The sequence below is a fragment of the Phoenix dactylifera genome, chromosome 16 (genome assembly GCF_009389715.1).
Source record: "Phoenix dactylifera cultivar Barhee BC4 chromosome 16, palm_55x_up_171113_PBpolish2nd_filt_p, whole genome shotgun sequence".
NCBI classification, from domain to species: Eukaryota; Viridiplantae; Streptophyta; class Magnoliopsida; order Arecales; family Arecaceae; genus Phoenix; species Phoenix dactylifera.
In genome coordinates this window covers 8,724,516-8,739,308 of record NC_052407.1, presented here as the reverse complement: position 1 = coordinate 8,739,308, position 14,793 = coordinate 8,724,516, and the positions used below count along the sequence as shown (strand labels likewise).

At 44.2% G+C, this 14,793-nt stretch overlaps 3 protein-coding genes across 3 annotated transcripts; all 3 read right to left on the bottom strand.

The window, feature by feature from the left end:
* Window positions 1-2,219: 2,219 nt before the first annotated feature.
* Window positions 2,220-4,418, bottom strand: LOC103700849 (cytochrome P450 81Q32-like). The gene is made up of 2 exons (XM_008782729.4): window positions 3,446-4,418; window positions 2,220-3,146 (listed from the first exon to the last, which is right to left on the bottom strand). Exons 1-2 carry the CDS (start codon window positions 4,346-4,348, stop codon window positions 2,532-2,534), a joined length of 1,518 nt encoding a protein of 505 aa, XP_008780951.3. The 5' UTR covers window positions 4,349-4,418; the 3' UTR covers window positions 2,220-2,531.
* A 6,148-nt stretch (window positions 4,419-10,566) lies between these two features.
* On the bottom strand, window positions 10,567-11,352 carry LOC103700920 (isoflavone 3'-hydroxylase-like). The gene is made up of 2 exons (XM_039114672.1): window positions 10,954-11,352; window positions 10,567-10,773 (listed from the first exon to the last, which is right to left on the bottom strand). The coding sequence occupies exons 1-2, from the start codon at window positions 11,350-11,352 to the stop codon at window positions 10,567-10,569; spliced, it is 606 nt and encodes a 201-aa protein (XP_038970600.1).
* Window positions 11,353-12,542: 1,190 nt separating this feature from the next.
* Window positions 12,543-14,556, bottom strand: LOC103700850 (cytochrome P450 81Q32-like). Its single transcript, XM_008782730.4, has 2 exons — window positions 13,509-14,556; window positions 12,543-13,264 (listed from the first exon to the last, which is right to left on the bottom strand). The coding sequence occupies exons 1-2, from the start codon at window positions 14,424-14,426 to the stop codon at window positions 12,650-12,652; spliced, it is 1,533 nt and encodes a 510-aa protein (XP_008780952.2). The 5' UTR covers window positions 14,427-14,556; the 3' UTR covers window positions 12,543-12,649.
* Between the last annotated feature and the right edge of the window lie 237 nt (window positions 14,557-14,793).

The following is a 14,793-nucleotide window of genomic DNA, read 5'->3' as shown; positions in this document are numbered from 1 at the left end:
GGCATTTTGAACCTTGTGGGAACCGGCTCATCCTCGATCTGGCAAGAAAAGGGGGACTTGGTAATAAACTCAAAGTCTCCCTCTTGTCTTGCCTTCTTGCTGTGGAGCGCTGCAACTTGACGCTCCAGATGCTCGAGTTTCCTGTCGAGCTCCCCCGCCCGTGGGATTGTCGCCGTGGTCTGCGCCGGCTCACGGCGGTCTGGGGCTGACTCGGCCTCAGAAGGCTGGGATCTTCTGCTGAAATCTTCCCCCGGTAGCTCTCTCCAGGGGGAAGTCCGCTCTTCATTGTTGGCTCTGGAGGAGCCATGCAAATTCTGGCCGGGGAGAACCGGGCCGTTGGGAGGAAATTTCGGCAGGACCTGGGCCTGCGGGGGAAGCGTCGGTAAAGCCTCCTAGCGCCGCAGGCCTTGGACGGCGGCGGTCAGGGCCTGGACTTGTTGCACCAAGGCATTAAACTGTTCCGGCTGGACCTGAGGAATCGGGTCAGCCGGAGTAGGCGGATTCTGGATGGAATGTCCAGGACTCTGTGGGGGACGCCGGGAGATGTTGGAGGCTCCCTTGCTTCTCAACTTCATGATCGCTACTCGGACCCTTCCTCTAGCGCCAACTGTTGCTGGAAATTGGACCCGGGGGCGATCTTCGGTCGGAGAGAGGGAGCGGGAGGTCCTCGCAGGGGAGCGGCAATCCGTCGGCGGGCGGCGTCCTCCGTCTGGGTGCCTGCACACGAACCGGTGGCCGGGTTTTCCGGCGCCGGCCCTCCGACGCTCAAGTCAGAAGGGGGGCAAAGTGTGTAAAGAGGAGATAAATAGTGTTTGTAGAGCACGGAATTTCCCCACCAAAAAACTCCCTTCCTGAGAAGCCAAGGTTCCCTTTTATAGGCGGGGGTCAGTTTACCTGTGATGTAACGGGGCGAGGCCATAGTACGGCTCGGCATGTGGTTCAGGTCGGCGCACGATCAAGCGAATCGTTGCGCTGATGTCGGCGGTGAGGGCGTCGTACGACCCGAACTAGCACGCTACCAGGCGAATTATTGCACTGGTGTCGGAGGTAAGGCCGAGATCAGAGACTTATCATGGTCGATTGGACTCTACTGGGCTAACTTGCCGTGGAGAGCTGAGAGTCCGTAGATGACAGGAGCCACGCGCATTAATTATGGAGTAAGCCGGAGATCCTCATTAATTGTGGAGTGAACCGGAGATCCTCATTAATTGTTGAGTGAACTGGAGGTTTACAGTGGCCATGCGCAATAAATGCCGGGGGAGCGGCAGAGTATGGTCCTCGGCCGGACCTCAGAGGGGTATGGCCGTAGTAGGTGGCTGACAAGGATAGACCTTGAGCGTCAGGGTTTCCCCAGGTCGGAGATTCCGAGGTCGGATGTCTTGAGGTTGGACGTTCCGAGGTCGGACGTTCCGAGGTCGGCGATTGTGCGACTTCTTAGGGGCATTTGTGCCACTGGGGGAAAAATCTTATTCCCCCAACAGATCCATTTATGGCCACCAAATAGTTTCAATGCCGCCAAAAAGAAATAAATACCAAAAAAAAGTGGCTTTCAACTTCTTTCAAGTTCCAAATATTTCTCTCCGCAATATCATATGTCAAAAAAAGTTGTTTGACTGAATATGACTGAATAATAAACTTCAAATTTATTCACCAACCGAAAGGAACCTTACTTTCATTTATCAGCTCAATCGTACATGTGATTGAAGCTTGTGGAAAGATAATTCATGGTGGTCTGGGATCTCATCTATAATACTGTTCATCATTATAAGAACTGTCGTGTGAAAGAACATGCCAATTTTATTTATCAGAAAAATGAAGAATTTTTAATTTTTATTTATTGTTCTTCCTCTTTTGCGGGATCAGAAGAGGGAGTCATTAAAATCTATAAGGACCCATGCGGGCATGTGTTTAGTCCCACATCGGTTATTTGCTGGATAGATCTTGAGTACTTATACATGATCAAGGAACCCAAATAATACCTTCCGGCTAGCCATTTTGGATGGATTCCTAGGTTGTTACAAATGGTATCAGAGCGGACCTGTCCCATAACCTATGTGGACTAGGAGACACTGCTGCACGGATCAATTGGGACGGATCACAGACCGATCGTGGTGTTTATGATTAGATTTGAATGAATTTAAACCCTTAGCCTGACAAAAACGTCGGACTTGAACGGGAGAGTATGTAAGGACCCGTGCGGGCGCGTATTTAGTCCCACATCGGTTATTTACTGAGTAAATATTGGGTACTTATACATGATTAAAAAACTCAAATAATACTTTCCGACTACCTATTTTGGGTGAAGTCTTGAGTTGTTATAAAATCTTACAGAAAATAACGGTGCTCCGGATACTTTTAATATTTCCCTCGACCATATAGCTTGGAATTAAGCACAACCCAGAGGGAGTGGTACCATCAAACATAAAATAGATCTACTACGCAAGACCATATACGTATCACTTGGCTACAAATTGAAAATCCCGTCCACTTGGCTACTGATTCAATGCCGCATAGATGCATATCCCAGCGACTCAAAGTCCTGAAAGAGCACGAACCATGGCACGGCGTGGACGATACATTCCTTCCAGTGGAACAGCCTTGGGCATGGTCAGCCCGGAGCCTTCAGTCATGTCCACCTGTTCTTCTCCCACCCTCTTCCAGTCAAAGCATTGGATCAAGGTCCCAAGTGTTAGGCCGACCTCTTTCATGGCCAGGCCTTCCCCTGGGCACCTCCTCCTTCCCATCCCAAATGGGATCATCAGCTTCCCTTCATCTTTCCCATCCTCAAATCTCTCAGGCTTGAACTTTGTAGGTTCCTCCCATATCTTAGGGTCCCTGTGAATGTAGTGAGCATTAACCAGTAGCATGGTTCCGCGTGGAACATTGAAGCCCCCCACGATGCACTCATTTGTGGATTCATGAGGCACGAGGAGTGGGACACCGGGGCATATTCGAAGTGTTTCCCTGATGATACACTGGAGGTATGGAAGATTAGGAAGATCCGATTCTTGCAGCAGGCGCTCGTTTCCGACACGCGCATCAATCTCAGCCTGAGCCTTCTTCAATGTCTCTGGATTGTTGAGTAGGAGTGACATTGCCCATTCAGTAGTGTTTGATGATGTATCCGTTCCCGCTTGTAATAAACTCTGGAGGCAGAAATGCAATAAGTCGCCACAACAGTTTTATAAACTATTATAAAGCAAACTCAGAAAGCGAACCCTCACTTCCTATGGATAGATATACCCTTCATTAGGTGTCCCCTTTAGAGAGCTTTCTTGTAAAGATGGATTTGCAAATTTATTTAAAACAATTATAAATTTCATTTTGTCTTTCCTCCTGGATTAATAATACCTACGCGAGATGGTCTTGATCACCATCCACAAACAGACAGACGCAAAGGCACGCACACAGAGGAAGAGAGATTTATTTTCTTATGCGTTCTTACCGTGATAAGCCCTTTGATTGCCTGGTCGGTATAGTTCTCGGGATCCGTCTTTTGCAACGATAACAGATGAGCAATCATAGTTGTCTTTTTCTGTGTTTCTCCTCCTTCCTCCTCGCACTCCTTTCTTTCCCCATCCATCAGTCTCTGCATGAACTCACTCCTCGCCCTCTCCAACCTCACCAACTTCTTCTTCATTTGGTAATCGAACCACCTTAACACGAACAAGAAATCCCGTAATTTCGTTGCACCATCAAGCATTAAGGTTTCCTCCACCGTCTCCCTAAACTGCCTCGCCTCCTGCGAGACCTCCCCCTCCTCAACGTAGTACCTCTTCCCAGCAATCATCATCATCATCACGTTCAGCGCCAACTCGAAAAGCCTCGACTTCAACTCCACCTTCGCAAACCCCTCCGCTCCGGCCTCACACTTTCGGAAGAGTTGGCGGGCCAGGAGTCGCACCTCCGCAGCCCTTACATCGGAGGAGGAGAGAAGGCGGTGGTTGGAGAGGACGTCGACGGTGGCGATGCGGCGGAGATTGCGCCAATAGGGCCCGTAGCCAGAAGAACCAAGAGTAGTGTTGCTATTGTTGATGTGCTTTGACGAGGGGAGGTGGGGGCGGTTCGCAAAAGTGATGTCGTTGGTCTTGAAGCACTCCTGGGCGACGGAGGGCGAGGAGACGACGAGGACCGGGCGGGAGCCAAAATGGAGGAGGACGACGGAGCCATAACGATCGGCAACGCGAGCGAGGGCGCGATGGAGGGGATTCTTGAATAGATAAAGGTGACCTATGAAGGGGAGCGATGGAGGGCTTGGAGGGAAGTTTTTCCTATTCCTGGGGAACAATAAAAGTTTGATGAAGAGGAGGAGAGCAAGGGTGAGGGAGATGTAGGACAGCGTTTCCATGGCCACGACCCACGATTAAGCGGGACCAGAAGAGTAAATGATTTTCTCGAACGAAAACGAAAGGAATTGTATTGGGATGATTTGAGTGGCGTGTGCGCCTGATGATCATATGATCCCATATATATAGCGGTATGCTTGTGAGAAAATTCGTAGGGGCCGGTCCTGTGACGTTGCGAAAATTGCGTCACTCTACATAACGTCAGCACGTACGCAGCCCTGCAGTAACCAGCGTGATTCAAGTGGACGCAATAGAGTTTGGAGGGTCTTTTTCTTCATTCTACTCATCCACGCCAAGAGTACCGTAAGCAACCATTGCACTAATAAAAAGAAGAAAATAGAGTTTGCAGGGATGCGCTCACAAGGGAGCAGTTGCCGGGTCCAAATGCTATTTTCCCTGTGCAAACGTCAGCAGGTACGTATACTTTTCTTTCATATACTTTCTCTCTCGAAACGGAAGTACTGGATATAACTAAAAAAATCAAAAAGCAAAATATTCCGAAGCGCGCTAGACAACTCCGGCTCTCCCACTCATAGATGGTCTCCTGAATAGTTGGCAACAAAAAAGCCACCCAATCCGCAGCTCCATTGGTCTCTCTGAACATATGCTTCGTCTGGATGACCAACCCATCACGGCCCATGGCCCTAATATCCCTCAACAAAGGGTGGTAATCGTCGATCCCTCCTGAAGCCTGCAGGATCAACTCAATAACCTTCGCAGAGTCATTCTCCAGAAGGACCTCACTTCCCTGCAAGGAAGAAGCGAAGTGGATTCTCCTGATTGATAATTTTGAGAAGGTAGATAAATTGGAGCTTGTTGTGCAAGACATTGAAGGACAGTGTAACTCAGAATGCAGGACTATTGAGCTTGCTTATCAAGAGGTAAAAACTTGCATTTGTTATGACCAGTGATTGAAATTATTATTCTGTGGAATTCCAGGTAAAAAGTGTGTATGTTTACCCTTTTTTATCTTTATGCACTATATCTCTAGTGCCAGAGTTACTTTGAAGAAGTAATTGCATATAAAGTAAACTTCACGTTCCAGTTTTTGTGTAAATTCTTCCGTATTATGGAAAGAAACGACATATCAGATGGATGAGGACTGGTACGTGTACTTTTCGTGGACATGCCAATGTGCTTAATTCGGACTGACGAGATTGGCTTTATGTGACGCAATCTCTTATGCATGCAGCTGGATCTAGGCCAGAGTTTACCTTGGCTGCCTGTCGGCCAGAAAAACATCTAATGATAGAATTGAACCTGGGCTTTAAACCACAAACACCAATTTAGAAGTACCATTCCAAGCTTGACCCAGGTCTGGAGAGGACAAAGAGTTTTTCTCTTTGACAAGCTATAACGCTCGAGGATCTTAAGATCAGTGCATGAGGATGGTTGTTAAGTAGATGAAGTATCTCTTCCAGCATGCAATAAACTACGTAACAAAAAAAGCAAAAAAAAAACTCGAGAACTTACAAATAAAAAACTTAAAAACAAATGGAATGATTAATTGTTAACTGAGGATGCGATTTTGTGTTGTTCTAAGTGCGAGGCAACTATCAGCACTTACCTATCAAATATGTTACGGAATTATATAAATGTAAATCAAACTCCTAACACTTCCCACCTACAGTAGGCGTGTAAAAGTGGCCCCTTGGTCAGGCATTTTTGCGGATATATTTTTTATAATTGAATTTGCTTCATTTTTGTATATTTATTTAGGAAAGAAAGAAAAGTAATTGTAACAATATAAAGTGGGAATGCAACTATTTCCAACGTATCTTCTATGAATTTAAAATTTAATAGCAAAAATTAGCAGTTACGCGTTCTACTAAAACGTAAGCAATGACGCATAGTCGCATGCCGAGAACGGATGATGGAAGGAGATCAAGACGGCAAGAGCCGTCCAGGACTAGGAATGGGTCGCCTTCAGTGCCATTGTGCGAGATATCAGCGGCTGTGTTGATGGGCCTCGGTTGCTCTCTAAGCCATTACTGAACCCACGGGTTAAACCTCCAACATGAATCAGACCGCTTGTTAGATATTGCCGTGAGGCGCCAGTCTTGAGTCCTTATCACTAGCCGAAAATTATTTTTGAGTTTCTTAGTTCTATATAAGTACCTAAGATCTTCTCGGTGAATAATCGATGTAGGACTGAGCACACGTCCGCACGAATCCTCACATGCTCTTCCTGTTTAAGCACTGACGTACTCGTCGGGCTAAAGGTTAAAATCCATTCAAATCTAATCACAAGCACTATGATCGGCCCGTAGTCATCTTTCATGAAATCGTGCTGTAGTGTCCCCTAGTCTACATAAGCTATGGGCTTAGTTCGCTCTGATATTTTTTATCATAATTCAGGAAATTATCTAAAATAGCTAGTCAGAATGTATTATTTTTGAGTTTCTTAGTCCTATATAAATACTCAAGATATTCTCGGCGAATAACCGATGTGGAACTAAACGCATGCCTATAGGGGTCCTCATAGTTCTCTTCTTGGAATTCTCAAGGCGAATGCACAAGGTTCCTCTTTTTTAGTAGGAGATGATTGAAAGATTTTTAAGATCCATGTATGATAGATTATCACTCCTGCATGAATCCCTTCCAAGCAGCTTGCTTGCATCATTTAGGGATTCTGTTTGTTTGTTGGCCCATTTAAAGCTCAAATATGAAACGGAGAATGCATAGTTAGACATAGCAGCGTTAGCATGCAAAACATAAGGATTTTTCTAGCAGGTAGTAGAAACTTGTTGATCTAACTTAGCAAATCTTGCCGATAATAATAGTTGGATTCCAAATTAAATAATTGTTGCATCACCAACTTCTGAGCCAACAATCTTGCTAGCAAACTCATTTATCTAAAGCTCAAATTTAGCCATTATCCCCTTCCCCATGCTCCTGCAAAAAAAAAGAAGAAAGAAAGTGCCTGAACTTATGCATGCTATTGATTGAACTGATGATCAAACTCCGCTATGTATCCCCTAAAATTGTGTTTTATATTTGTATTACTTGCATATTATATGATTTTATGTTATAATAGTATTATTAATTTCTTTGTGTATACAAATTTTGTTACTCAATATTGATGTTTAGTCATATTGTGCCTAAGTCTGACATTTTCTATTAGTTATACCTTTATCGAAAATGCCTTCTTTTATTGCTGACAAGGGGCTAATTGGGTCTTGTTCCAATAGTCATATCCCTTTGTTTAGCAATAAGAGGTTATTAATTTGAGTCTTAGATGATACATTCTCAAGTATTTGGATCTAGATGTTACTGCAGATCAGTCTCCTTTTTCTTCTTAAAAATAAAAGAAAAAAAATGCTGCCAAGAGTAATTTTTTTTGGAGGTTAGGATATGTTGTCCGTATTGTCGCTCTCAATTCACCATGTTCTGATGGAGAGAGCGACCACCATGCATGAGCCCAAGACATTGTGGACCAATAATATATTTTATTAACGGATATGCAAGGATAAAAACAAAACAAGTAGTACATCTCGGGGAACGCGATATCGCATCCTTTGAGGTGCTAATTGTCCTCCTTTGATATCTATGCTTGCAGGCCCACTTTGAAAATCTATTTTCTGGATGTATTTACCAGCAACAAAACTCAGAATCCCACAAATATATTTGTCATGCTCCAAACCCAGGCCAACATCCAGATCCGGTGCACGAGACGGCCTTAGACTCCCTGGGACTAGAAAATATGCAATGCCTAAAAATATATTATAACCTTAGTATCATTGAATAATAATGATCTTAATTCATATCAAACAACAAAGTTAGTCCAATTACAAAATTTGATCATCCAACCAGTATCAGTGATGCTCTATCTAATCATTCCCTTCACTTGTGATCTCATAACTCTACAGATAATCAATTAATCCAAATAATAAATCCATCATATCCAAATAATTAATTGGTTCGGTTACAAAATCTTCAGAGATTCATTGGTATCAAAGACAAATAAACTAACGAACTAGTTGATAACCCTGATACCCATTGGAAACCATGCATCCTGCGGCTATGAAAAAAAAGAGGAAGGGGTTGTAAGTTTTACAACCCAATAAGAATTCCCACACATCCATACAAACACAATAATATAATTTCAAAAATAACAAGAAATCGTCCCACATATCATAAAATCATAAACCGACTATCAATAATACTCAAATAAATAATATACAAATGTACATTAAATATCAATAGGAATCTAGCCACTCAAGAGTGATATTTCATACGATATTTCATAAATCTTTATTAGTATTTTTAATACTTTTCATTTCGTTCCTTTTTAACTTGATCTGAATTATTTATCTTTCTGATTGTAATTTAAGACTATCCTCGAGTTCCTTTAACCAAAATTTTCTCGGATCAACCTAGAGAGAGAAAGTACTAAGAAAAAAAAAGTAAGAGAGAGAAACTAAAGTATAAGACCTCGTTGGGCTTCTTCTTGCCCGAATAACTGTAGCCTCATACAAAATTAGGGCTGATTGTAAAAATATATTCATATAGAAAGATATACAAGGCCAGCTAGATAACAACGTTCGATTGTTTAAATCAATTAGCACAATATAATCCAATTCATCTGGTCAAGAACCATATATCAAATCAAAAAAATAGATCAAAGTTTATCAATTATGGGTCCAATAGTGGCTGACAATAGTCGGGTGCAGAACGAACAAGGTTGACTAGGTAGCACTGTCCGATAATTCGAGGCGATCCACTTTGGCTAGTCCAACCAATCAAATCATTAAAAAAGAATCAGACTACGGTATAAGTAACATAATAGAGATTCATGATAATAAAGTCTGCTGGTACTCAGCGATGGTCGGGATAAGGCTAACGCAACGGGTGGCTGGTCCATAGCCCTCTATTGGGATCAACCTGAGTCAACAATGAGAACACTGGGATCCTCTTGCTAGGTCCATAGAACCATGCAAAAAGAGAAAAACCAGAGAGAGTAAGGAGAGAGGAGAGTAGAGAGAGGAGAGTAGAGCCTCCTTCCTCTTCTCAAAATAGGGGAGACTCTCTCTCTCTCCCTCTCCTTCTCAAATCGAGCCATGGAAGAGCTGATGGACGGCGGCCTACTGCAGCCTCCAGCAATGGCAACAGCGATGGCCCGAGAAAGATGCCACTACCGGTGGTGGCTGACAAACCAAGGAAGAAGAAAAGCGGAAGAAAGCCAAGTGCAAGGGATGATCAATCTCGGCCTAATTATGGCTATTTTCCTAACCCACCACTATATGATCTCAGGGGTCCTAGGGGCGTCAAGGCTCAGCCATTTTTCGACCGCCGGTGGCGATGAGCATGGGAGGAAATGACGTCGAAACAAGGCACCCTTATTTGAGATGGATTTCGGCGACTTGCCTGCTTAATTCAAAGAAAAACACGGCTAGATGATCAGAAGAAGAAGAGAGGAGTAGCTTGGGTCTAACCTTAGTCCGGCAAGGTTTCCGACGAAGAATTAAAGAGGAGACTCGAAAAGAAAGACTTGGAATTGGCGGTCATTATTCTTGGGTCTTCATCGATGTAGTTAGGAGGAGGAGGAAGGTGCCTTACTCGAAACTTGTCGGAGTCGGAAGAGGAAAAACACTCCCAATCGAAGTTTTTTCCTCCATCGCGTGCAACAGGCACGCCTTTAGGCTAATCGGCCATGGCCTCTTCGGGCCAGCCCATAGGCCCACAAGCTGGGCTGGGCACGTGGGATTGGACTGGCCCTGGCCACTCTGGGCCTGCCTACGCGACTCAAAATTTTTTGGGTTATTACAATATTGCAGAAATTTTCAACTCTAAAAAGAAAGTATGATTACGAATTTTGTGGAAAATGTGTTCTCCCCTCCTCCTCGTAGCTATCAATCCGAAGTCACGAAAGTTCGCATCCTGATGATTCAAAGTCCTGAGAGGACACCAGTAGTCGTGGCCCGGCGAGGACGGTACATGGGCTCCAGAGGAACGGCCCTCGCCAACCTTCGGTCATGTCTGCCTCTTCCTCCCCAACCCTCTCCCACTCAAAAGCATTGGATCAAGGTCCCAAGTGTGAGCCCATCCTCTCTCATTGCAAGGCCCTCACCTGGGCGTTTCCTCCTTCCCACCCCGAAAGGAATCATAAACTTCCCTTTCTCTCTCCCATCCTCGAATCTCTTGGGCTTGAACTTCTAGGCTCCTCCCACAACGCACTCATTTGCTGATTCATGAGGCACAAGGAGCGGGCCAACAGGAGTCAGCCGAAGAGTTTCTTTGATGACGCACTGGTGGTATACTGGTATAGAACAACAGAAAGATCTTTTTCACCTAGCAATCGCCCATTTCCCACGCGCTCATCAATCTCAGCCTGGGCTTTCTTCAATGATTCTGGATTATTTAGTAGGCGTGACATTGCCCACACGATAGCACCTGATGAAGGATCTGTTCCTGGAATTAGTAAGCTCTTCAACAAGAAAAGCAACCAGTCATGACAAGTATTACGTATAGGGAGGCTATACAAATTAATTAGATCGGCAGGACGTCAAACTTAGCATGTTGATCATTTGCTGCAACATAATAATGCTCGTATATTCATGAATTAAGAAACTAAAAGAATTGAAATCTACATTCGACATTAGCTTACCTGGCAAAGTGCTTTTATCATCTGGTCGTCGTAATATTTTGAATCCGTCTTCTGCAGTGATTGCAAATCACCAATCATAGTCTTCTTCTCCTCCTCCTCTTTAATCTCATTGTTCTTCCTCCTGTGCTCATCTATCAGTCTCTGCAAGAACTTCTCCCTCCTATTCTGCAAGCTTATGGACCTCCTTGTAACTCCCTGGAAATCGACCCATCTCAGCAGGGGCAAGAAATCCCAAGCTTGGTCGCTCCATCCAAAGAGAGGCCCTCCTTTGATATATATCTCCCTAAACCGCCTCGCCTCCTCCGAGACCCCCGATTCTTCTCCATAGTATCTCTTCCTGGCAATCATCCTCGTTATGATGTTCAATGCCAGCTCGAACAACGCCGGCTTCAACTCCATCTTCACTAGCTGGACTTGGTGTGTATTTGGTTCGACGTCGGTTATTTATATAGGAGATATTAGATACTTGTATAAGACTAAAAAATTCTAAAAAAATATCATTCGATTAGTCTTTTTAGATGAAATTCTAGATTGTTACAAATGGTATCATAGTGGATCCAGAAAATCGGCCGTATGGACAATAGAACACTAGGCTAATCGTGGTACTTGTGATCAAATTTGAATGGATTTGGATCTTTAGAATGTCAGGGCTTAAATGTTTTTGGAGAAGAGGGGATTGATGACGGGGAGAAGAGGAAGGGTACGGGAGACATAAGAGAGTGTTTCGTAAAGGCATGGATAAATGGCTTATAGCTAGTGAGATGGAAGTAATAGACCACAATCCTTTGTTGCTTGGGCTTTATAACTTTTCTAATTAATTGTTTAGAGTAGGAGATTCATTAAAAGCTAAATCTATGGTGGAAAAAAGATTTTTTCATTTTTCTTGTAACATGAACATATCGACAAATGTGGGAGTAATCTTCCATACATCCGATATTAGAAAAACTGATGGAAAAAATTTCGTTCGGGGGTGATTAGGTGTTTGGAGGTTATAACTAATTATAGCCTCTAATAAGGCGTCATATAATTGAGTTTGCGACGTATTGTTGATACAAATAACCAGGATTCAACTCTCATCTTTACTAAATTTATAATCTTAATAGATTATAAACAGTATAGCATTTTTTTTGAAAAATTTTATATTCTTTTTACTTCTAATTAGAAAAAAGAAATGCAATAGTCTCTCCCTTATCAGATTTTGATGGGCTGACCTACTTGCACTGACGTGGCACTATGAATAGTATTGTACAACTAAAAACTAATTCACATTACATAGAAAAATCTGACATCCAACTAACATGATGCTTGAAATATCCTTTCAAAAATACTTTCGCATTTATGTCATTTTTTTTTTCTTTTTATGTGGTTAGGAGAGCCCAAGCCCCATTTTTTCTATCCTACATTCATCTCAATCATTGAGGGTTGTCTTTAAAACTGCACATCTTGGACATAGTAGTGGGCCTACTCCACTTAACCATTGTCCTCACTTTCTTCAGGCCCACCAAAATGTCATCATTAAAATTTACAACCTCCAAAACAGAGACACTATCCTACCAAAACCTATATTTTGCAGCTTGACACGCAACCAGCCCAAAGATTAATCTTGTATGCTTGTAATATAAACATAAGTACATATAAATATATAAAAAGTAAAAGTACATAATATGAAAATTATAAACATATTATATAAAGCGATTCAAAGTCCTGCAAGAATGTTGATCATAGCTTGGCGTGGAGAATACATGGCCTCTAAGGGAACGGCCTTAGGTAAGGTCAATCCGGGGCCTTCACTCATGTCCACCTCTTCTTCGCCAACTCTCTTCCACTCAAAGCATTGGATCAATGTCCCAAGTGCTAGCCCAACCTCTCTCATTGCAAGCCCTTCCCCTGGGCACCTCCTCCTCCCCATTCCAAATGGGATCATCCACTTCCCTTCCCCTTTTCCATTCTCAAATCTTTCTGGCTTGAATTTTGCAGGCTCCTCCCACGTCTTGGCGTCTCTATGGATGTAGTACGCGTTCACCAGCAACATTGTTCCTTGTGGAATACTGTAACCTTCCACAGCACATTCGCTGGTTGATTTATGGGGCAAAAGAAGCGGGCCGGCAGGGTACAAACGAAGTGTTTCAGCGATGACACACTGCAAGTATGGAAGATTAGAAAGATCTGCTTCCTCCACCAAGCGCTCGTTACCCACACGCGCATCGATCTCTTCCCTGACCTTCGTCAATGCCTCTCCATTGTTAAGAAGAAGGGACATAGCCCACTCAATCGTATTAGATGAAGTATCTGTTCCAGCTTGTAATAAACTCTGCAGGAGAGAAGAAATCAACTACAGAAGTTTATCTCATGTACAAATGTTCGAGTGTACGTACTACCATACCATACCACAAGTCAGGTGATCAAGGCAAGAGTTAATATGGTTGCAGAAAGGGCATAAAGTTGGACGCCCCTATCCACAGCGTAGGTGGGCTATTTCTCGGTTGGTTGCACGTCAACCATCGGCGACCTAATCTGCATCTACCTACAGAAGAAAGAAACGGACAATAACTTACGAAGCAAAGAGCTTTGATGGTCTGGTCGGTGTAGTACTCCGGATCAGTCTTCTGCAGCAATAACAAATCACCAATCATATTCTTCTTCTTCTTCTTCTCCGCCTCCTCCTCTTGTTTTATCTCCAAACTAGCGTTCCTGTATTCATCTATCAGTCGCTGCATGAACTCATCCCTTCTCTTCTGCAGACTCACCAACCTCTTCCTGACTCCCTGGAAATCCACCCACCTTAGCATCGGCAAGAAGTCTCCGAGGTTCGATGTCCCACCCAATGAGAAGGCGGCCTCCACTATCTCCCTAAATTGTCTCGCCTCCTCGGACACCCCAGCGTCGTTGCCGTAGTACCTCTTCCCTGCAATCATCCGCATCATAATGTTAAGCGCCAACTCGAACAACCACGACTTGAGCTCCACCTTGACGAAGCCCTCGGACGTCCCTCCCTTCGAATTGAGGAAGAGACGGCGGGCCAGCTCATGAACCTCTTCGGCTCGGACGTCGGTGGAGGAGAGGAGGCGGGGGGAGGAGAGGAGCTCGATGGTGGCGATGCGGCGGAGGTTGCGCCAGTGGGGCCCGTAGTTGGAGGTGCCGAGGGTGGTGTAGTTGTTCGACAAGTGCTTCCCGGAAGGAAGGTTGGGGCGGTTGGCGAAGGTGACGTCATTTGTCGTGAAGCACTCCTCGGCGGCGGAAGAGGAGGAGACGACGAGGACGGGGACGGAGCCAAAACGGAGGAGGAGGACCGGGCCATGGCGGTCGGCAAGGCGGACGAGTGCGTGGTGGAGTGGCTTCTTGAATAGATAGAGATGGCCGATGAAAGGAAGGGCAGGAGGGCATGGTGGGAGCCTCCTCTTCTTGGATGAGAGGAGGAATCTGATGAAGAGGAGGAGAGCGAGGGCGAAGGAGATCGATGATAATGAAACCATCGGGGAGAAGGCTAACTCAAAAACTAATGGATGGAGTGCGCTACGGTGACGAGCAGTTATGAATCCTATGGTGCCGACAAGGTCAACATAGACGACAAAAGTCTCGGCACCATCCTCATCTCAATCTTGTGGCCTGCAATTAGCCATGGTTAAGATGAAAGGACGCCGCCAACAAGATTTTCTTAAAATTTTTAGCAGGATCTAAGTCCACCGCTGCACCAATCCAAACATGAACCAAGTCCACTGCTGAATATATATATATATATATATATATATATATATATATATATATTATTTTTAAAAAAATAATATTCAATATGGCGTGGCTTATATGGTTGTACATACGGTGATATAGTGCATGCGGTAT